This window comes from Mustela nivalis (genome assembly GCF_964662115.1).
Source record: "Mustela nivalis genome assembly, chromosome: 17".
Lineage (NCBI taxonomy): Eukaryota > Metazoa > Chordata > Mammalia > Carnivora > Mustelidae > Mustela > Mustela nivalis.
This window is the reverse complement of record NC_139036.1, coordinates 25255593-25279092: the sequence shown is the minus strand read 5'-3', so window position 1 is coordinate 25279092 and position 23500 is coordinate 25255593. Positions and strand designations below refer to the sequence as shown.

The 23500-nt window shown below is 51.2% G+C and overlaps 1 protein-coding gene across 9 annotated transcripts; it reads right to left on the bottom strand.

Moving 5' to 3' along the window:
• Positions 1–488: 488 nt before the first annotated feature.
• LIG3 (DNA ligase 3) lies at positions 489–22190 on the bottom strand. 9 transcript variants are annotated; one of them, XR_014304886.1, is made up of 20 exons: positions 22059–22190; positions 19263–19816; positions 16526–16669; positions 14543–14740; positions 13415–13566; positions 12317–12483; positions 12155–12232; positions 11518–11686; positions 9836–9991; positions 7808–7939; positions 7179–7258; positions 6135–6222; positions 5688–5765; positions 5254–5377; positions 4511–4653; positions 4109–4183; positions 3534–3680; positions 2844–3051; positions 2407–2488; positions 489–2204 (listed from the first exon to the last, which is right to left on the bottom strand). XR_014304886.1 is itself a non-coding variant. In XM_082707321.1 (20 exons), exons 2-20 carry the CDS (start codon positions 19810–19812, stop codon positions 2148–2150), a joined length of 2814 nt encoding a protein of 937 aa, XP_082563447.1. In that variant the 5' UTR covers positions 19813–19816; positions 22059–22190; the 3' UTR covers positions 489–2147. The 9 variants fall into 9 exon arrangements, 7 of the variants coding, with proteins under 7 accessions (XP_082563447.1, XP_082563445.1, XP_082563448.1 ...); XR_014304887.1 differs by having other exon boundaries at positions 489–1301; XM_082707321.1 differs by having other exon boundaries at positions 2407–2474.
• Between the last annotated feature and the right edge of the window lie 1310 nt (positions 22191–23500).

Here is a 23500-nt window from a genome sequence, read left to right as displayed (position 1 = left end):
AACCAGGCCTGGCCCTGCACTGGCCAGCGTGGCCGTTCCTAGCCCCACATAACTGGAAGGCTGAAGTAAAACCAAAACTTGAGTTCCTCAGTTGTGTCAGCTGATGAGCACCTGATAGGTAGCTAAGCGTGCCTTTATTTTGCCCAGGGAAGATCTACAAGGTGTTTCCATTGCCACGAAAAGTTCTACTGAATACACTCCTCTCCACGGAACTGTTTTCCTTTTATTCGAATAAACCAGCCTCGAGTGGCATGGGAGCCTTTCTTGGTAAGGAGACCGTATAGGTTTTGTCCTTGAGTGGGTTTTTTATCTTAAAGACCAGTCTTGTTTCCAAATTTGGGGGAGGCAGAGCCTCCTGGAGTCCTGTGTTTCCCAGAGGAGTAGCTCCAGTAACCTCCCTTTTCTTATAAAGCCCTGTTTTCCTACCTGATCCTGGTTCCCTCCCTTCAAACCAGGACCCACACCCTATAAGAGGAGAACACAGAGACTTAAGTCATAAAATTCATTTTGTTTTCTTTCAAAGGAGGCTACATTCCTGGCATAAAGGGCCAGGCTGAATACAAGTCTTGCCAAATAATAAGAACATTTCTGAGAAGTCTTTTAAATACAACTTTAAAAAACGAGCCTGCAAGTGAAGGGGCAGGTGGCTGTGCTCTGAGCTTCAACAGCTCAGTGTCACTCCGTGCCTGACCACTAGGGGGCCTACGGGGGAGAAGGGGTGAAGGATGGGGTAACTGAAAGGTATTTTATTTATAGGAGGAAAAAAAAACTTTTAAAAGAAAACAAATACAACCAAACCAGCACCCAGGTCGGAAAGATCTATGTGAACCAGCAGGAGACAGACTTCCCCAGCGGCACCCACAGCCATGAAGTCCTGGCTGGGAAGAGACCATGGCTGGTAGGTTCTGGAAGACGTACTGCTTGGAGAAGAAAGGCTGTCTCCCCCCACCCCCACTGCCACCCTCCCCCAGGCCCCACCACTGTGTTCTTGCCTTCGCCTGCTGGCCCAGGCCCACCCCCAAATGAAGCAGAACATGTGCGGCCAAAGGCGAGGGAGGGCCGCAGTTCTAGCAGGGGGCCACCAGCCTTCGTTTCCGGATACAGGCCCAAATCCACTCCGGGGAGACCTGCTGGGCCTCAGGGTTCTTGTCCCTGCTACCCAGCACATGTGTGGCTGAGGCCATGTCAAATTCCTGCACCAGGTCCCCATCGAATGCCACAAAGTAGCGTCTGAGACGGCTGAAGTCTGGTGTGGAGGGTGGCAGGTAGAGCCGCACCCCAGTGAAGATGTCCAGCAGCACCTGCAAATGTGCAGCGGTCAGGCTGGGGCTCCACCCAGCGCAGCACAGGCAGACAGGAAGGTCTGAGAACCAGAGCCAGAGATGGAGGGAGCCATCTCAGAGCTGACTGGAGGAAAGGACCATGTATCAAAGCCCCAGTTCCCCAGCCACTCCAGAGGGCACATATCATATCCGTCTAGAGGAAAAGGAGGGAGCATGGCTGGGTCCCCACACAGGGGACCTGGAAAAGAGGAGAATGTGTCTACTCAAGCACCACCACCCAGGGGCAGGGTCAGTGGCTCTCAGACTCCGTGACACTGGCTGACGGAGCAGTGCGCAGCACACAGGCAGCTAGACGTGGGGGTTAGGAGCCCTGCTCTGCTGTGGACGGGGGCAGGGGCTTCCGGTAGGGAAAAGATGGGAAAAGTTCCCTACTTCTGCTAGGGACCGGGTACAGACTCCACTTGGCAATCTCCGATGCTGGCTTTGGCTAGGGGGAGGAGGACTGTTGGGTCCATCACACCGGACAGAGATCCAGTGTTTACCTCTGTACCCTGTGGGCCAGCAGCTCCCCCAGGGCTAAGCCTAACTGCCACATTCAGGAGCAGCTCAACAGCTGTTTTCAGACCGAAGACAAACGGGGGAGGACAAGAAGGGAAGGGCATTGCAGGTAGGAGGCCAGTCACCTGGCCAGAGCCCCTGACCCGCTCCTCGGGGCGGGGCTGGTTCTGCTTTGGCCCTGAGCACAAACTCACACAGCTGCACTCCACCCAGACCGGCTCTCTCCCTTCTCTTTAATGCAAACTGTGACTCGGGACCTGCAGCCCGCTGGGTGCCTGCAGCCTCTCTCAGTGAGGCCAGGCTGTTCTATCTCCTGCCTGCTGGCACCGCTCTCCTTCCTCTGTGCGGGCTGGCCGGCCGCCTCTGCAAGGTAACGAGAGGGCACAGGGTGGAGCGGCTGTCCCGTGGGACAGGCCCGGGGTGGGTGAGCAGCTGCCGTGGGCCACAGGGTCTGGCCGCCAGTCCCCATAACACCTTCACTCCTCCCAGTGCCCAAGGGCAGAGGGCTAGGAACACAAAGCTCCGGGCCGATGGGCCCCTGGGACACTGCCATTCTTCCCCTCACCTTTGCTGGGCACGCGGTCTCATCAGGAGCCTTCCGCTTCTGCCCCACTTTCACAGTCCGCTGGTGGCCTGTGGGAGACAGCCTGCGATGAGAACCAGAGTGGGGAGGAAAGCTGCTACCCCTGAGGTCAGGGCAGCCGAGGGAGAGGCCAGGTCCTGGCTCTGCTGGGAGCTTAGGGGAGTTGGCCAAGGAGGCTCTCAGCAGGTAAGGCCTCTAGCTCAGAGGCGGTTCGCCCCCAGGTCTGACAGGCTCTCCCAGGAGCCGGTCACTCAGTTCTACTGAGCAGACGGAGGGGCCCGTGGCTGGACACAGTACAGGAATGGGTCTGTAGCAGTGGACAGAGCGAACCACGTGACCTCAGAGCTGCCTGGCGAGACTAGGTCCCCGTCCTCTGAGCTCTGCCCTCACAGCACACTCTTCACCACCCACCCCCTTACCGCCTCTGCTGTTGGGGCTACTCGGCCTTCCTCCTGCCTTCTTGGCACTGGTGGAGGGCTGCTTCGGGGAGGCCCTTGAGGCCTTGTGAGCCGCCGCAGGCCCCAAGGTACCCTGGTTCTCTCCGCTGCTGCCCCCTGTGGTGGAGCTCCCCTCCTCTCCAGCCGCCACCGTGAAGTCCGCTCTCTCCTTGGACAGCTGGTACAGTTCCTGTGGGGGGTGACACCGAATGTCAGGGGCTCTCATCCTCTTCCTAGCTACAGGCCTCTGAAGCAGGTTAGGCCCATGGGGCTGAGGAATAAAGAGAAGAGAGAAATGGCAGGGAACAGAGGCTGGCTTTCTTGGTGCTTTTCTAAATTTTGGCCATTCCTTGGATCATGGGTACAAATCACTGTTCTCTGCCCCCTGGTTCTTAACAGCATCATAGACTATAGCCTGGGACCCAGCCCTGAGCAGCAGGGCAGGAGGCTGAGAACAGCACACTTAGCTCTCTTCTCGGAGGCCCTGGAGCAGGCAGGTCTTCTCCACTGCCCTCTTTGCCCTGTCTTGATGGATGGCAGTGGGGGGCTGGGTAGAGACATACGGGGGGCGGGGGGGTAGGTGGGGAAGAGAACACATGAGCAGGCCAGAGAGCCACGGTTCTGAGGCTGGGACAGTGAGGTGGACAACACACATGCAATAGACACTGGCACCTTGAGCTGGGGGAGGTTAGTGGCAGATTTCCAGTCCTTATCATCACGGATGCGGGTGCAACGTGGGAATCGGATGGAGATCCCGTCGGCAGTGTGAGCCTCAGACTTGGAGAACTCAGCCCCTGTTATCTCCCACACGGCAGCTTTCTGTCAGGATTCAGTCACTGGTTAAGAAGGACCCCCTGCCCCCGCACCAACCAGCAAGAAGCAATACAGACTAGCACTGGCTAACAGGCTGGAGATGGGTTCTAGTCCCACTGTTGCTGCTGATGCTATGGGACCCAAGGGAGGTTCTGGCTCTCCTTTTGGGCCCCAGTTTCTCTGTCAGTGCATGGAAGGAAGTGGCCCAGGTAACTTGCAGAGCAAACCATTTCTGAGTGTCTGGGGGATGGCTGGTGTCATCCTGCCCCTACTAAGGACAATTCCTCAGTGTGGACTGGCGCATCCCTTGGCTGAACAGTCCAGATCCCCATCCTGGGCGGGCTGACAGTGAGGCTGAGATGGCTCTCTGTGGTGCTAGAGAATCTCCAAGCTCCTCCTGCGGGCAGGAGGAGCCCAGGCCCCTTGGCTGGTACCTTTGGGTCTGGGACTATAAAGTCAGGATAGTAGATCTTGTTGATTTTCAGCCAGCTGGGTATCTTGCTGGGATCCTGGAAAAGAAAAGATGCTGTCCTGGGACCTTCCCAAGTCAAAACAAAATTTAAACCCCCCTTTATGAGGAGCTTGTGTGAAGAGGTGACTTCACAGAAAGCTGATCCTCACCCCATGGGATCCTCCCTGCCCTGAGAGGGCATGGCCAGGGGGGCATGCGGGCCAGTTTCCACAAGGTCGGCCCTCAAAGCCTCTAAAGGCCTACGAGTGCTCCCATGGCCAAGCAGCTGCTCTCCTTTCTGCGGACACAGATAAACGAGAAGCACAACCAGTCTCGGGGACGAGGTCCAGTCCAGGCGTCTGGGCCGAACAGCTCCCTTCCTCACCTTGCTGATCTTCACCATGTCCAGTTCCTTCTGCAGGCGGGCAAGGGTTGCGTCATCATGGCCCCCTGCGCACTTGGTGACCGTGCACCACTTCTGGCTGCTTGGGTCATAGCAGCCCATGAGAAAGATGGACATCATGCCACCTGGGGGCGGGAACATGGGTGAGTTAAGTGGTGGATGGAGGGAGCCACTGCCACCAGCCCCACGTGCCCAGTGAGGGGCAGCCTGCTGGAGGGGAAAGACCTGAGCCTTGGCGTCAGAGAGCCGAGCTCACCTCCTGGGCCTACCTTCTGCTAGCTGTACAAGTTTAACCTATACGAGCCCCACTCTCCTTTTCAGTAAACTGGGGCTCATCATGTATAACTTGTTAAGCTCTGGTGAGGAGTAAAAAATTAAATAGAGTCTAGCACACAGTTGACTCCTCAGAGCCCAGCTTTCCTGCCAGGCAGATTTTGAGGTTTTTCCCTGAGGAAAAAGTGGCCAGGCTCCCAGAAACTAGCCGATGATGAGCATCTTTGTGCCAAATAGCATGGGGTATTCCTGCCTGACCTCTCCCTGCCCAAGTCTGTAACTCTCCAGTGTCCCTGCCTAGATGACATGCTGGGTTGGGGCCCTTGATCCCACAGCTGTGGGCACCATAACCGGCCGTGCTGGCAGATCAAGCTGATAAAAAGGCCAGCTACACCTTGAGCGGTGGTGCCTTTCAAAGAAGTACCATCCCAGGGGCTGGGGGCCATCCTGACCTTTGCTCCCTTGCCCATAGAAGGCCCCAAGGACCACCAGGTCAGCTGTGTCAGCCATGGCCCCCTCGTTCAAATAGTCTTTCTTCACTTTCAGCCAGTGCCGCTTTCCAGGCTCATATGTACCCTGAGGGAAGAGCAGGAGAGAGACCTCAAACTAGAATGGAAACTCTAGGAGGGTGGGATTTACCTCTTCATTTGACAGATCGGCTTTACCAGTGCCCAGTCCACTCTGAGCAAGAGCCCTTAGCTGCTGTCCCAGGGAACATAAACGAACCCATCCTCCAGATGTGAAACAGAGCCTGTGAGACCCTGGAAAGGCGGCCCTGCTGCACCCAACCTCAGACCGCCACCGCCCTCTGCTGGCCAGGGCTGGAAAGGCTGGGGGAGGCAGAGAGCCCATGGGAGAAAGCAAGCACAGGGTGTGAGCAGCTCACCTTCACATCCTTCAGCACCAGCCCTTCCAGCCCCTCTCGGATGACCCGGTTGATCATGTCAGCCAAGTCTGCAGCTTTCTGAGGGTAATAGAGAGACGCTAAGGTTGGTGTGTGAACAGAGAGCACCATGGTGGGAAGGTGGTGGTGGTTCCCTTTTGCACACTAGTAAAGCACCTGCTGCAAATACCCCAACTTGAACACACGAACAATGGTCTTGCAAAGCAGTTCTCCCACCCAGAAAGTGGCTGCAGCTTTGAGACACAGGGAGCCCAGCTAGGAAGGATGTTTCAGGCCCTTCCTTGTAGGTGGAGACTAGGAGACAACCTATACATAGTGGCAGCCCCCGTGAGAAAATGAGGACTCCTTCTCTCCGTCACATCTGACCAGGGGTTCTCTGCCCTGCTTTCGAACCACCAGGCTGCTGTCTGGGGTGGGGTCTTTACTCACAGTGACTTGCTTCATTTCTGAGAACATGATCCGGTTGGGAATTTCAACCATGTTATCATGAAGAAACTTCCGCCGCTCACACAGAGGCCTAAGGGGGACGAGAGAGCTGAGGTCAGGTCAGGACCCTCCCACCCCATTCAGAGTGTTGAGGAGGGAGGGGCATGACCAACTGCTGCTTCAAGACAGGGTCTGCCGTGGCTCCAAGCCCCCAGCCTCACAGTTCTGCCTGTTGGGATGATAAGGGTTCCCTTGCAACGGACAACCATGAGCTGTCGTACAAAGCCACTTCATCCTTGCAGTGCCTGTTTCTGTCATGGAGCCGCGGAAGAACTGGCCTTTAGCCCAGACCGTCTGGTCCCACATGAAAAATGACTCTCACTCTCATTTTTCATCCATGCAGCCGCCGCCCCACCACTGCTGGCCCCCGAGCCCAAGGCTGGGTGGTTCTCTGGACCGAAGTTCAAGGCCCAACAAGTCTTTCCCCTTCCCCTCCTACTTTCTCCCCGCTCCCCACTCAGTGACGGGGCCAGTGTGGGAGGGCGGGAGCAGGGACATAGGTCTAGGTGTGCAAGAGGCCAATCCTGGTTTCTCATACCCAAGAATCTGCATACAGTGAAGTCGAGACCACTAGTTCTCCCTCAGATGGTCCCCACCTCCAGGCCTCTTCTAGTCCCAGCTTCCTGGCCACCTCTCCCAAAACCAAAACCGGGCTAAAAAGCATCTGCCTTATGCCCCCACGGGTGCTGTCTGAAACCCTATAGTGTTCACAGTTTGTTTCTCTCAATAGTCCACTTTGCTAGAGCACAGAAACTTCTGTGAGGATCTCGGTTTCCTCTCTGAATTAAGTGCTCAGGAGACCCAGTCAGCAAAACGGCTCTCAAAGTCAGTGGGGAGTTGAGTGTGTGGCAAGTATGCAACCTCTTGGCTCCCTCCTCCCCAGCTCCTGGGTACAAAGAGGCATATGCTTCAGCCTCGTCCCTTCCCCTCCTTCCTGGCCAATCTGAACCCCCCCCCCCAACCCAGGAACCAAAAGCAAATCTCTACCTGTCCATCAGGCTGACATCATTGAAGTAGATACAATCAAAAACAAACAGGCAAACATTAGCATCCTGGAAGGCAGCTTTCTGTAAGGGGAAACGAGGTAGTAGATACATGAGGCCCAATATAAGTGGGTGTAAAACATGGACCCAGGGGGCTCAGTTGTTAAGTTTCTGCCTTCAGCTCAGATCATGATCCCAGTGTCCTGGGATCGAGCCCCACATCAGGCTCCCTGCTTGGCTGAAAGCCTGCTTTCCCTCTCCCACTCCCCCTGCCTGTGTTCCCTCTCTTGCTGTGTCTCTGTCAAATAAATAAATAAAATCTTTAAAACAAAAAACACGGACCCGGAAAGCAGTGGACAGAACAGTCCTGTATGTGTTCAGAAGCCCCCGGGCCACAAGGGCACTTGGCGGACAGTCCAAAATGGAAACCAAACCAATTCTGAGTTCCCAATACTAGCTCCTTTTATGTAAAAAACAAAAAACATGTCTAAATTCAGGGCTAAATTCAGAAATAGTTCAGAAACAAAGAATAAGCCCCACCCTGAGTGGATTCCCCTCCGCTGAGAGCAAGGGCGCACAAAGATACATGTACATGTGCTCACACCTGCTCATTCCTGCACACCAAGCCAGTACCTTGTGCACTCCAAGAGTCCCAAAGGGCAGCGGTTTGCCTGTCTTTGTGTCGATCAAGAGCACCTCGGAGTCCAGGATCATGCTGTGGCCTCCAGGAAAAGCCTGAGGGATGTAGTCCTTGAAGTGGGCCACCTGGGGGGCAGAAAGGGGACTCAGGTGAGGGAAGAATGGGCGGCAGTGACCTAAAGCTGAGCGAGAAAGCAAAAGCCAGGCCCCAGAACGAACACAAAACACCAATATGTGGAAGCCAAACTCATGTGCAAAACACATCTATGCCTTAGCAGCCACTGAGACAAGAGGAGAGGCGTTTGAGACCCAAGCAGGAAAAGGTCAGCCTGGATGGAACCACTCTGGGCCATGGAGGAGAGCTGGGGGGAAAAAGGAAGAAAGTATGTGGAGGAGGAGGTAGAGGTGGACAAGCATGGAAGGGAGGAATAAACATGGGCAGGCAGACATTTGTGGGGGAGAACAGATGAGCTTTTATAAAAAGATGGATGGAAAGGAGTAAATGAACCCTCTCTGGAGCAGCAAGGAAACAGGAGGGTCTTCTCCGAGTGGGAGCTCAGAACCCACAGCCATCTTCTAAATGAGTAAGAAAGGATGTTTGCAATCGAGAGTCTTTCCCGATACAGGCAGGACCCCAGTCTAAGAGTTCCACACAGGGAGTAGTCCCACTGAACCCAGGGTGGCCCCTGCCAAACGCTGCCAGTGTTGAGTTCCAGAGAGCAGGACTGGGCCTGAGTCCTCCCCTGGGCAGGGCACACAGGCCCTCAAAACCTATGATGCTTGGAGTGGGGACAAGAAAGGCCTGTCCCGCTGTTCTACTTGGCTTCGATCCTCAACCCAGCTCCTTACAAATCACAAGTACAAGAGAGACCCAGGACAGCTGGTGAGGGAGAGTAGGGCCCAGACTTCTTCCGGGTAACAGAGGGGCCCACTGGGCAGCTCCCCAGGAGCAGTTCCGGGGCACTTTTACTGGGCCCCACGGAGGCCAATGCTTAGCTCTCCTCTGGACACCTGAAATGAAAAGCCCAATGCTCAGAGGTCCAACAGGAAGACAAGGGTGAGGGCAGCACAGGAGTCCCACGACACATCCCCTTCACCCCCAGGGCTCTGAAGAATAGAGTCGGTGCTGGCGCCTGGGTGGCTCAGTGGGTTAAAGCCTCTGCCTTCGGTTCAGGCCATGATCCCAGGGTCCTAGGATGGAGCCATGCATCGGGCACTCTGCTCGGCAGGGAGCCTGCTTCCCTTCCTCTCTCTCTGCCTGCCTCTCTCTCTATTTGTGATCTCTGTCTGTCAAATAAATAAAATCTTAAAAAAAAAAAAATTAATGGAGTCAGTCCTAGTAGAGAAGGGGCAGCTAGCACAGGAAGTCCCATTACTCACTAGCTACTGGGGTCAGATGTTCCAGCTGCTTTTCCCTGAGGAAAGTCCAAAGACTCACAGAGGCCCTGGGTGCTGAGAAGGACTAAGGGGCGAGGTTCTTAATGCCCCTTAAAGGACAGGAGTCTGGGCTCTCATCTGTCCCCGCTGGACTGAGTTTACATCAGAATGTAAGCTTCCAAGTACTTCTGTCCCTTTTTCACTACTGCACACCCATTACCAAAAACAGTGCCTAGCCCAGACTAAGCCCTCAATAAAGGTTTATCAAAAAAACTCATGAAGGACAGCCTACCAGCCCTCTGTCCCCGGGAGGTAATTTAGCACTGGGGAGCACACAGGACATGGAAACACAAGACAAGCACTGCAAGTCGCTTGCCAGGTGAGCTCACTGTCCTAGCATCACTGTGGGCAAGGGGAACGTCAAGGTCCCGTGGGGCTCTGTGCTGACTAACCCATGCCTGGGCTCTTCGGCTGTCCCCATGGAGCAGCCCTTCATTTTAAGACTCCAAAAACAAATAGATTCCTTCAATGACTACAAAATAAACTCAACTACGGCCCAGAGCTGAAATGACTACAGAACCCCGGCCTTGAGGTTCTTCAGGACAGGAAGAGAAAGCCAGTCCCTGCAGAGGAAGGGACCCATACCTTGTGAGGCAGGACAGGCTTGAGGCTGCGGCTGAAGTAGTTGAAGTGGTCCCCGTTCTTATGCACCTGCACTCGCTCCCCATCGTACTTGATCTCAGAAAACATGCCATTAGGACACTTCTTCATCGCGTGCTCGATGGACTTGCAGGCCTCAGCCTTGGGGTGGGGAAAGAAAAGCCTGGAGACTTACAGGTGCTCTTCAGTGGGAGTTGCTCAGCACGGACAGCCCCAGAGTCCAGGTCCTGGGGCCTGCCGACCAGAGAATAACCTAAGACCAGGCCGCTGAAGAGGCGGGGAATGGACAAGGCTAGGCAGTGCCATATTCGGACTACAGCGTTGCAGCAGCAGACATGGGAGCTGGCTTTTTGAGGACCACTAACGAGGTCTATTTTAGAGGAAATAAAATTCCACTGAAACAGCATTTCATTTTTTTCTCAGTAATTCAGGATCTTGCACGGCCTTGGCTTGCTATTAAATGCATCAGTTATCTTAGCATAGGAGGTGTGTAGAAGGGAGAAGAGGGTGTAGGTGACAGGGAAGCTGGCAGGGTGGCAGCGGTCAGGGATCCCTAAGACAGGACACAGGAGGGCTTCTTCACTTCCCAGCGCCATCCTGACTCAAGCTGACGATGGCCAACCATCTCAGGGGTGGAGGTTGTACATGTCAGGTCATACACATAATTTCGCTGCATCCTTGATGTGCTATCTTACGTCAGAGACATGGATTTCCTTCTATGGATGGGAAAACAGAAGCCTGAAGAGCCTCAGTCCCCACTTAAAGGTATACAGCTCATCTAGGGCAGGAATAACACTCACGGCTGGGCCCAACTCCAAAGTCTGTGTGGCTCAGCACAAAGCTATCTACCCCATGCCACCCTTGGAATAAATGATAGGTTTTAAACCAGACTCCAAGAATTCCTATAAAGGGCAGAAAGGCCACTACTGCGGTGACAGATGTCCCGTCCCCAGGATGGAGACCCTACTACTTTGGGGCTGGCTGTCCCACATTCCGAGCAAGACAGGACACTTCCCTAACCCAAACACAGAAGCCTAACCACAGGCTGAAGTACATAAAGCACAGGCAGAGCTCATGAAAGTCACTGTGCCCCACTGAGGCAACCCCACGGTTCTCACTGGGCATGGCAGCACTGGTGGAGACCCCCATTACACAGAGGAACCAACGTACAAAGGGAAGCCCAGTTCTGATGAAATGAGCAGAGGCTCAAGATGATCTTGGTCAGACATGATCTTCATTCCTTAAGCTTCCTCTTTCCAGAAGGAAGAGGCCAAGGCGCCTGATCCTAGGAAGCCAGGCTCTGTCGCCACCTCTCAGAGCTACTTTGGGGTAGGTCACAGAAACTTAGGAGTTACTTAACACACCCAGCTGTCTTCAGGAAAGATGACCAGTCAACCACTCTAAGTAGATGCTTCAGAAGGTTTCATAACACATTCACATGAGGAAATGAAAAACCCAGAATGGCTAAGCAACTCATTCAAGATCCTATACCCTGCTGGTGGCCGAGCCAGGCCTCAAGTTTAGATGTCTCTGCTAAACCACACTGTCTTCTCCTTCACCTTTAGAGCCCTGTGGAGATTCACATCTGCACTGTGCCTGGCCCCAATCCTCCAGATCTCACAAGGAAGATCGGAACATCTGGAGTGGGGCCAGAGCAGCAGCCTTACCAGCATGGGCTGCACTGGTGTCATCAGGGAAGCCTGGACGCTCAGAGCTCGTCTCCGGCCTGGCTCCTTCTCCACCTCCTGCTCATTGCGGAGGACCCTCTCCACCACATCCTGCAGGTTGCGTGAGGCTTTGAAGGCTTCATAGGCATTGGGGTCAAGGGCATCTAACCTGTCAAGGCAGAGAGGAGCAAAGAAACAAAAACCACTGCCTTTGACTTCATTGCTTTAGATAACGGTCAGTTCTCACAGAAAGGAGGGATCTCAGTAAAGTGGGAAAGCTAATGTTCCACTGTCTAAAAGCCTTTTGCAAGGGAAAATGTTTTTGTAAAACTTAGCAATTTTGAGATCCTGGGTCTACGTGGATGCCACCTTAGCAAAGACGGGCTGGAGTGGGCAAGCAATTCAGACAGATTTACTGAATGTATTCTGTACTTTCAATTCTAACAGCTTCGTAAGAAGGTCATCATGACATTTTATACGAGAAGACATAGGCTGAGCTAGGTCCAAGTGATGGGCCAAGCAGGAAGGAGCAAGGTAGAATTAGGACTTGAATCCACCTCAGGACTCTGAAGTCCTGACACCAGATGGCAACAAAGGAAGCGAGCAGCTTGGCTGTCAGGGGAGGGCTGGTACTCACACGTGCTTTGCACCCGAGTTCATTTTCAGATCATGTTTGATCAATCTGATGATGCACTTGAGGTCATTGGCTGTACACCTAAGGGTGAGGCACATTCAACTTGGTTTTCCTTCCCCGGTGACTCCATCTCCCCAAGCCCATCCCCATTGGGCAGCTCCCCACCTGGAGGCGATGTCCTGCAGGGCCTGCTGCTGCTCCTCCTCCCTGGTGAGCCTGGAGAGCCGAAGGAGGAACTCGTCCACCTCCTGGATGGTAAGGAGGCTCTTGGCAGCTGGGGGGAAAGACTTGCTCTGCTCAAAGAAGACTCTGATTGTCTCTGACACGTCGCCCTGTCTCCAAAAACCAAAATGGTTGTAACCCCAGAGTGGCTGAGTATATCCCTCCAGCCCCCAGGACTAAAGATGAACCAGAGATTTTAAACACATACATACTAACTTCTGTCCCCACCACACACATACTAACCTTGTTCTTGGAGAATCTATCCCACCCACAGTTCCTGGAAAGGGCACCTCTACCCACCACAGGATCTGGCCACCTGCCTTCACTGAGGGATGATGCAAGGACTAATTCAGAACTGAGCCAATCTGATTCCTGTTAGAACCTGAACCTAGAGGGACACCTGGGTGGTTCAGGCAATTAAGTGTTCGACTCTTGATTTGGGCTCAGGTCATGATCTCAGGGTTGTGAGACTGAGCCCCCTCTCAGGCTCACATACTGGGCGTGGTGCCTGCTTAAGATTCTTTCCCTCCCTCTGCTCCTCCCCCACAACCCCCCCTTCTCTCTCAAAAAGAAAATATTTTTAAAAAAATAAAGAATTTTAACTAAGAAACAAATATGGTCATCAGATAAAGGGGTAGGGGGAGTACTTGAATAGAAACTTTCCATGCTGCCAAAGCTGGAGTCGTGAACAACCAAAAACTGAATGTTATCCCAAGTTATACTAAAAAAAAGCAAGAAAAAGTAGGGTCCAGAATGGGAACCCTAGCAGAGACTACGGGAGGTCTGAAATCCAGTCCCTCAAGATCCAGGCTTCTCAGGGCTCTGCAGGAGTATGACTGCAGTCCTCAGAACCTTGTGAAACTGACAGCTGTCGCCTCACATTCAGCTCTCACCTCACATTCAACTCTCATAAAGGAAGCTTGCTCAAACAGGTTTCAGTTTCCCAAAACAGTATGTGCCCCAACCAGAAAAAAGAGATTTCAGGTGCCTGGCTTGGCAGAACCCCACCTGGAACGCCGCCTACCCTCCCGTTCCTCTGACCTGCTCTAGGTCTCGTGCCATATCATCTGGGTTGCAGTTAAAAATGCGGCTGAAAAGCTTCACAATCTGCTTATCGTTCAAGTTGTAAACACTCTTAATAACACCCGGCAGCAGCAACTTCACTGTTAGGTACACATCACCGTGGAAACCATCTGGAGACAGAAGAATGGAGGTCTTCCTGAGAAATGGAGCTTAAACAAATACATATACAAACTCAAGGACCCAAGAGAGAGGTCTATGTCATGGTCTGTGCTGCCAAAACGCCCTGTGCGTTTTCGTTACAGTGGTAGAGGCCATAGCATTTGGTGGCTTGTGGCTCACGTGTCTACCTCCTCTGGCTGAGCTCCCACAGGGCAGGGCCAAACTTCCAGTTCAGCGTCCCCAGTGAGAAGCACATTACAGATGTGATGATTTGTCAGATGAATCAAGGAACTGGAAGATTCTATCCCAGCTGTGCACATGGGTCACAAAAATCTGATCAAACATGCAGGACAGTAAACTTTCCTCTTGGTCAAATGCACATGTTTTTCTAGCCTCCTGGGGATAAAGTAAGGACAGAAGAGGAGCGATACCAATGTGCTCTGAGCAGAACTGGTGCACTCATGGGGCCCAATAAAGAAGTAGAAATGCAGAGTTCTCAAAATTAATAGGAATTTCAATGGGTGCCTGGCTGGCGCAGTTGATAGAGCATGCAACTCTTGATCTCAGGTTGTATGTTCGAGCCCCACTTATACAGCCCCACTTACATGGGTATAGAGATTACTTAAAAATGAAAAATATTTAGGACACCTGGGTGTCTCAGTTGGCCAGGCATTTGCCTTTGGCTCAGGTTGTAATCCCAGAGTCCCCAGTCAAGCCCGGATTCAGATTCCCTGCTCAGCGGGGAGTTTGCTTCTCTCTCCCTCCCTCCCCCACCCGAGTGCAAGCTCTTGAGCCTACTCTCTTCCAATAAAACCTCTAAAAAATAATAATAAAAAAAAGAGAAACAAGGAATTTCAAGACGGTATTAACAAAGGATTAAAGCAAGCATGAGGTCCCATGCAACTGTACGATTCACACAGCAATGAAACCAGCCATGGCTCTGGGCTCTTCAGAGGAAAGGCCCATCCAGGATGTTCTAGGTCCCACCTCCTGCTGAACCTTTCCGAAGAAAGTCCTGGATGATCTGGGTCTTCGTGTTGTAGCTAGGATTCTCAGCCACCATGGCACACAACTTCCGAAACTCTCGTAGCAGACAATCCTTGTGCTTGGGGTCACATCTGCTTGAGGACAGACTTGCCTTAGGGGGAGGGCTTGCGCGGGCTGCCCCAGAGTTGTCGGGCTTGGCTGTTGGAGAGAGAAACAACAGGGATGATTCCTTGTTGAGACGGAAGAAAGGGAAACTAGGAAGCACTCTGCTGGCACTCTATATGGAGCTGTACTGCAGCGCCCAAATTAGCCCTGTGGGGTGGAGAACCTCATGCCCATCTCACGAAGAGGGCAACAGGCCTCACAGCAGTTAACGGTAAAAAAACAATGGCTTCGCACTAGTATGGAGGCCCAGCTGCTGCGCATTTCTTTACTCAAGCACCGCACAGAACAAGCGAACCTCAGAGCAATGGTAAAGCTGCAGAAAAGTGGGGATGAGGACGGAAGAAGAAACAAAGGGCCATGTTAGTTGGAGGGAGACTGACGCAGACTGACAGGCTGGAAGGAGCCTTAAAGATGACCTGGTTCCATCTCTTCTATGAGGAGCCCATGGCCTGAGAGAAGGCATGCCCGAGCCCTTGCCGCTCCCACCCACCCATCCCTGCTTCTCAGTGCCAAAATAAAAGGTATCAACAAGCAAGACTTTCCTCCAGACACCCCCAAATTAATGCACAATTCTTGAGTGATCCTCTCTCCCCTCTTTTACAAGCACATTTCATTCTGCAAGCTTGCAAGAGAGCCATTAGCAAGCAGGCTGCTGATGTAAGCTTCCTCTTGTCTGGGGTCTGTAAATTCTAAATCCATCCTCATCTCTGACCTGGCCTCTGAAGAGGATTTCAGGGGACAAAATTCCAAAGCGTCAATGCTGAGCAGGTTGCAAGACTTTAGAATGCCCCACTTCTCTCAGCTCCTCCCAAATTTCCCTCCCTGGGACCCAGATCCATCCAGGAATGTGCTGTCCTTATTGCCACCCAGACCCCTCTGTATTTCTGGCTTTGGCTTACCGCCAAACAAAAAACAAACCTTGGAGTTTTAAAATAAGAAAATCCCACAGATCAAGGCAATTTTTGCAATCTTCTCTCCAGCAGTCCTCGTGCAAATACTGTAGGGTAAAGGAGGCAGCAACTACTGTTCCCCCTTCAGATGACGCCGCAGAGGCTCGAAGGGAAAGCCACCTGCCCCCTTGAACAAGCGGTCACGTGACAACCCTGGGCCCAGAACCCAGGTCTCCCGACTTCAAGTCTGTGCTTCTTTCACTCACTTAAAGCTACCTCTCTGAGCAACTTCTGAGTCCATGTGTTTGCCTTTACTTTCTTCACCTGAGTTAGTCACAAGAATGTCTCCAAATAAGGGCACCCGGGTGCAGGGTAAAAAAGCACAGGTGTTGGAGAGTTAAGCAGACCTCATCATCAATACTAACTCCATAATGAACCAGACACCAGCTTTCTCATTTGTCAGATGGGCCTCATAAAAGTACTTCCCAAGGTTACCTGCAGAACAGACGAAGCTACAAAGTAAAAGCCCCTTCCCAATGCTACCTATTACATAAGGCCATGCAGGACATCTTCCACACTCTCATCTTTGGTTTGGGCAAGGTTAGGGATGCGATTTCTCAAAATCCTTTTATCACCAAAATAGAAGGAAGTTATAGGGCAGGTTATAATCATCTCCATCTGACCCAGGTGACTACTTCAAGGGGGAAAAAGTCTTGAAAACACAAACATCTTTTGGCTGCAACAGAGATTAATGTACTTTAAAAAATGCCAGTGGAATGCTGAAAATAAGCCATTACCTTCTTCTGCTCAGAGGGAAGCGAATTATGCATGAGGCGATAGGTAGCACAGAATTTTCACTCAACCAGAATCCCAAATAGGATTCCAAATTAAAAGGACTCTAACAGCTAAAGTATCTCTAATCTCTCACCTGAAAACCCAGAAAATTTCCGGGGATTGCTATTGGTGACGAGTGAGGCACTTTTCACTGGAGAGGTCACCTGGCCAGTGGCTGTCAGCTTAGCCTGGACGACGGCTTTCTTCTTTGGTGTGCCTGTGGCCTTAGAAGACAGATCTGTAGGACCCACCCCCAGAAAAAATGTTTCAGTGAAAGATCTCTGAGAAAAGCTTCCAAAGAATTTTAACGACTGTTCTTAACAGCCTTGCTGGGAAAGTTACTACCATGACATTACTCCAAGGTTGGTTGTGGACTGGCTGTACTTCTTGAGTGGACTAAGAGAGTCCTGGGTGGGGGGTAGTGTTCGGGGGACAAAAGACCCCATTACTCTTTAACTATTAGTAACTTATATTTTCATCAGCCCTCTCCACCTCTTATCCCATATATGATCTCCAGATCTGGGTAGAATCAGAACCCACCTTTCCAGAGATAAAACCTGGGGACCTCAGCTCCAATTTATAGCCCCAATTTATAGATGAACAAAAAAGTGAAATGAAGATGGAGAACAGAGCATGTGAGATTGGCATGGGCATGGAAAGTCCCAGCTGCTGTGTTTTTTGAGCTGTGTGAGTTTGACTCTACCTTGTTTTCCTCTTCCTCTGAAGATTAGTCAGAAGTGCCAAAAACTAGAGCCAATGGCCAAGTCAGGGCACGGCAGGATGAGGAACTTGAGAAAGAAGTATATGCAAAGTAGCTTTCTCTCCTCGAAGTCTTTTCTCCTCTCAAAGAACAACGATACGCAGGTGTCCATTTTTACAGCCACTGCCACAGTCCCCACAGTGACCAGAACTATACTTAATTGAAGATATGAATATTACTTTAAAGATGAGCACATGGAAGGTCATAAAGGACTAACTGGATTTGGAAGTATTGGTGTAAGATTTCTAAAATACACACACATGAATATGTATGTATATGTGTGCATATATATGTATCTCAGTATATGCACGTGTTTGTGTGTAAATATCTATTTTTCCAGTTCTGTCTGCTTAATGGTCTAAAGGCAAAGATAACCTCATGGCAACAAGGATACACAGCATCTAGATTTTGGTCTCTAAAGCCATTCCCCCACTAAGAGGAACCAGCATTCTTCAGAGAAACGGGCCGGTTCCAGAGCTGTGGAAGGATACATATAAGGTAAGCCTAAGAGGGGCACCTGGCTGGCTCAGCCAGTGGAGTACATGACTCTTGATCTTGGGATTGTGAGTTCAAGTTTAACAATGGGTGTAGAGATTACTTAAAATCTTAAAAAAAAAAAAAAAAAAGTAAGGTAAGCTTAAGAGCATACTATTATGCTATAAAGTAAAAAAAATACTTTAAAACACTAAAAAAAAAGAGCCAGGCATCCAGGACACAGAAACCAGATCAAAGGGTTTCCCATGTGGCCCAATATGGGACAATTAAGTAAGGAAATAATAAAATACAGTAAAATTATAAGCACAGAAAAAAGTAATCTGTGAATCCATATGATAATAAATTGAAATATAAGAGGGGGTGATGGTAGGAACTCTATTCTTCAAAAATATCAATGTGATGAGAGAAAAACTATGGAAAAGTTCTGGATTAAAGGAGGCCAAAGAGGGGCGCCTGGGTGGCTCAGTGGGTTAAAGCTTCTGCCTTCAGCTCAGGTCATGATCTCAGGGTTCTGGGATCGAGCCCCGCATCGGGCTCTCTGCTCATCAGGGAGCCTGCTTCCCCCTCTCTCTCTGCCTGCCTCTCTGCCTACCTGTGATCTCTGTCTGTCAAATAAATAAATAAAATCTTTAAAAAAAAAATAAAAATAAAGGAGGCCAAAGAGACAACAAAATGTGATACCTGATCCCAGAGTGGAATTCTACTGTGAAGGGGAAAAAAGCTACAAAGATACTGTTTGACTAATAGACAAAACTGGAATACAAATTGTGCGTTAAAGTATTACATAAAGGATCAATTTATCAGAGTTGATTACTGTATTATGGTCACAAGAGAGAATATTCCTGTTCCTAAGATACATGCACTGAAGGGGTGCTTGGGTGACTCAGTGGGTTAAAGTGTCTGCCTTCAGCTCAGGTCATGATCCCAGGGTCCTGGGATCGAGCCACCCCATCAGGCTCTCTGCTCAGCAGGGAACCTGCTTCCCCTCCTTTCTGCCTACTTATGATCTCTGTCAAATAAATAAATAAGATCTTAAAAAAAAAAAGATATATGCACCAAAATATATTTATTTATTTAAGATTTTATTTATTTATTTGACAGAGAGAGATCACAAGCAGGTAGAGAGGCACGCAGAGAGAGAGGAGGAAGCAGGCTCCCTACTGAGCAGAGAGCCTGATGCGGGGCTCGATCCCAGGACCCTGAGATCATGACCTGAGCCGAAGGCAGTGGCTTAACCACTGAGCCACCCAGGCGCCCCACACCAAAATATTTAAAGGCAAAAGCCAAAATATGTGCAACATACTCTAAAATAGTTCAGGAAAAAAACAAGCTATGCACGTGTGGAAAGAGGAACAGTGCACGTAGGAACACAAATGATAATGCAAAGAGAACAAATATTAACAGGTATGTCTTAGATAAAAGCTTATGAGCTTTTTTCTTTTTTTATTCTCACAACTTTTCTGAGTTTGAAATTCTTTCCAAAAAAATTAAAAAAGGAAAGAAAGAAAAAAAATGGGACTCTACTACCCTTTTTTCTCAGCACCATTACCCTGGAAAGGCAGTGGTCCCCACCCACCTGCAATGTGCTGGCTTATCTGTTCCTTCTCATTGTCTTCCAGCTCTTCCCAGCCTTCCAGCTCTGTGAGGTCCTCAATTTTTTTTGTGGTGGCCCGAGCCCGCTCCAGTTTCTCAAACATGCATTTAATGTGATACCACTCTTTCATATCGCCCCCGGACTCTGAGAAGGGATTGGGCACCACTTTGCCGATCCTGCATACCCCCTTCACAATCTTTTCCTTGCACTTTTTGCAGCCGGCTGTGCCACGCTTGGCATAGTCCACACAGAACCGTTGCTCGGCCATCTTACAGGGGCCACTGCAGAGTCCCACATGCGCCCCTGGCAAGAAAACAAGGCAGGTGGCACGTGGTCTTAGATGGCCTTCCTGGAATGACAGAGCAGGCTTTCTTCTCTGCAGGAGGCAGGGCCCATCAAGCAGATCTGTTTCTAACCAATGGCTGAATTGTCTTCTGTCAGGCCAGTGATATTGCTCTCGGAACAGGCTCAGTTCTTTTCGCCCCAGTGCGCAGAGGGCTGATGGGAAGAGGATCTTGAAAGTCAAAGTCATACAGCTGCATGAAAGTGTAAGACACAAGAAGAGTGAGATATAAATGAGGAACTAGGCTACTACATCCCCAAAGCCCACAGCCCTCCTACAGTCCATGCTGACTAACCAAACATTTCCCAAAGCATTAGATTTATTGCATACAGGATGAACAAAAGGAAAGTTCAGTTTGCAGAAGTGGGTTCAAATATCTAATGTACACATGTACATCTAATAAATCACAATCAAGAGAATCAAATCCAAACAACATAAAAAAGCTTTTCTCAGGCCATCAGCAATACCTGATACTTTTAATGGATGATGGCTGTTAAATATTACAAGATCCTGAAGTTTCTTTCTAGTCACCAAGGAAAATTACATGATGTTTGTGAGGTTTTTAACGTAAAGTAGAACATATATGCCACCCTCAGAAAATAATTAAGTCACTATACCAATCTATGATGTAATCAGATGACCCATTTTGAGAGGCAATTAAATGGAATCTAGAACCAGAATGCCTGGGTTCATATTGTAGCTCATTAGCTGTGTGACCTTGGTAGGTTACTTAACCTAACCTCTCCCTCCCTCAATTTCTTCAACTGTCAAAATGTGGATAACAAAACTACCTAACTTGTCACTCTAAGAGTAAAGCCCTTAGAAAAGAGCTGGGCAGGGGCGCCTGGGGGGGCTCACTGGGTTGAGCCTCTGCCTTCGGCTCAGGTCGTGGTCCCAGAGTCCTGGGATCAAGCCCCACATCTGGCTCTCTGCTCAGTGGGGAGCCTGCTTCCCTTCCTCTCTCTCTGCCTGCCTCTCTGCCTACTTGTGATCTCTGTCAAATAAATAAAAATCTTTTAAGAGCTGGGCATAGAGCACAAGTTCAGGACACATTAGCTCTTATGACCATCAGTAAAGCAGTTATCCTTCAAGCAGAGGCTCCCTTTGGGCAATCAGCCTGTTCATAATGTACTTGAATCAGGGAATGCTGAAGCAACTGAACAGCAAGAATCAAAGGAACTGATAAATCACCCCAAATGAAAGTAGGGATCATGTCCACACGGTATCCTCCAGACCTTTTTATATTCATGTTTTCTAAAGTATTTTTATTGTTCTAATTTTAAATATACTGGAAATTATTTCCAACCTGCACATGCTTTGTAGTGGAAGTCCTTATTGGTTTATAACGACAAGCCCGCTTTACTTCCCGTAGTGGGAAGCAGGCGGATGGGAATCGGGTTTGGGAGTGCGGACAGTGACTTTCCAGTTTAAGGACTGTTAATTTCTGAGAACTCGGTTCTCGGTTTTCTCATTTCTAAATAGGAAAATAACACCTACTTCACGGGATGACTGGGAAAATTAGAATGAGCCCATGGAAAGACTGGGGGATGGGTGGGCTCTGAACTCCCTGAAAATGTACACAAAATGCACGTATTCATAAATGTACATTTTGCTGGAGAGACGGTGTATAACCCCGAGAAGTTCAAGAACTACAGTGGTGCGGTATGTGAGTCCGGCAGGTCCATCAGAGGAGCTCAGAACGAATTCGGCTTCCACACGGTCCTCAGGAGAGCGTTTGGGTAGCGTGCCCCCCTCCCCTCCACCGGCCCGAGGTCCGAGGCCCAGGCCGACCTGGGCCACGAGGAGGCACCGTGAGGCTCGGAGCAAGCCCGTCCGCCCGCCCACCCCCCACAGCGTCCGCGGCGCAGCGTTCCCTCCGGTGGTCGAGCACGAAACCGCTGCGGCCCCAACGCAGCCCGGGTGGGAAGCGAGCGCCCCGCAGCCACAGTTCCCGGCGGGGGGCGGGGGGGGACTTCCCCGACGCCTTCCGGGAGCGAGCAGGGGCTACCGGCCGGCGCGGACGCGCGCAGGAGGCGGGGAAGCGAGTTCCTCGGTTCCGGCGGGCTGGGGGCGCAAGGACACAGCTCGAGGCGGGGGAAGGGGCCGCGACGGACGGAGAAAGGCTCCAAAGCTCGCACCAGGGAGCACCGGCTTCGGGCGTGCAGACCCGGGTGGGCTAGAGCGGCCCCACAGGGGCCCCGGGGACCCTCCCACTCGCGGGGCCGCAGAGGTCCCGGGGAGCTACGGCCCAACCCCCGTGGGCTCCCGGGGGGCAGCCACGTCACGGAGGGTGTGCCCCGGGGCTCGGCGGGAGGGCGGGGGAGGAGCCGAGGGGGCCGGTTCCCAGGCCGCGCCGAGCCCCGGACCCCCGGGACGCCAGGCCACCGCCCTCCCGGTTGTCTGGGCCCACCGCGCCCGCCGCGCCCGCCCCTCACCTGCCTTCCCAGCTCAGGCGCACACCGCAGGCCTCACACTCGGCGCCCACAGGCCGCACGCCACCACGACGGTTGTAGCGCCTGTCTCTTTAAATCCGGGTCCTAGAGCCGGCCGCAGCGCGCAGGCGCAGAGGTCCGGGCCCAAGCGCCTCCACGCGTCCCCGCCCCCCAGCCTGCCACTTGGACGGTGGTCAGGTTAGGCGCGGTGTGGGTTTGGGAAGCGGGAGGGCTTTTGGGGTGGTTTCCCGCCGGGTATGGCGGCGGAGGAAAGCGGAGGTGGGGGAACATGGCAGCAGTTGGAGTCTCAGCCCGGCCTGAGGACCCCCTGATTTGTTCATGTTGGCAGAGATGATCCAGGCCTTAAATATGGTTGAGAAAGTGTAGTGTAAGGAGCTTGCGGAAAGCAAAGAATGCGTCCTTCAACCTATTTTTCTGTATTCCCTCTGTCCTGTGTCCCGCACAGTACCTGGTACATAATAAGTATTCAATTAATAGTACTGAGTTGGGACGCCTGGGTGGCTCAGTTGGTTAAGCCGCTGCCTTCGGCTCAGGTCATGATCCCAGGGTCCTGGGATCGAGTCCCGCATCAGGCTCCTTGCTCAGTGGGGAGCCTGCTTCTTTCTCTGCCTCTGCCTGCCTCTGCCTGCTTGAGTTCTCCCACTCTCTCTCTCTAACAAATAAATAAATAAAATCTTAAAAAAAAAAATAGTACTGAGTTGAAAAGAGGCGCTAGATATATACAGGTTTAAAGTGTAAAGGAGTGATGGGGAGAGTAAACCGTCGTATTGTTCGAAGTGTACTGTCTCTTAAACCTCAGTCTAACTTTTTGAGGGACTAGAATGGCTATTTTTACAAAAGAGTAGCAGGCTCAGAGAGAGTTTGAGTTCGGGCATTTAGCAACAGCAAACGGTCATTGTTAGAGAGGTAAGCCAAAATCAGGTTCTGGAGGGAATTCTGTGCTACGTGAAAAAGAGCTTGGCTTTTTTTTTTTTTTTTAAAGATTTTATTTATTTGAGAGAGAGAGACAGTGAGAGAGAGCATGAGCTAGGAGAAGGTCAGAGGGAGAAGCAGACTCCCCATGGAGCTGGGAGCCTGATGTGGGATTTGATCCTGCGATTCCGGGATCATGATCTGAGCCGAAGTCAGTCGTCCAACCAACTGAGCCACCCAGGCATCCCGAGCTTGGCTTTTTTAATGTAAGGGATGGAGAACCATGAAGGGCCTTATGTAATAGTAACTACTTTTGAGGCTGGGTAGGGGAGACACTGAGTCAGGGGAAGAAATTAAAAGGTTCTTGGTACACATACTAAAATCGGAAGGTGCAGAGAAGATTAGCATGGCCCCTGTGCAAGGATGACCTACAAATTCCTGAGGAGCTCCATATAATTAAGATTTCTTTTTTTTTTTCTTTTTTCTTTTATATGAGATGGTGTATGCAAAGT

Bases quoted from the DNA above. Each gene is read 5' to 3' on its own strand.
- LIG3 (XM_082707319.1), bottom strand. From the start codon at position 19,812: ATGACTTTGACTTTCAAGATCCTCTTCCCATCAGCCCTCTGCGCACTG. The intron at 5,766-6,134 runs GTGAGTAAAGAC...TATTACCCTCAG, and splicing joins CAGAAATGAAGCAAGTCACT to AAAGCTGCAGACTTGGCTGA. The intron at 2,475-2,843 runs GTAAGGGGGTGG...TGTCTCCCACAG, and splicing joins TAGCCCCAACAGCAGAGGCG to GCCACCAGCGGACTGTGAAA.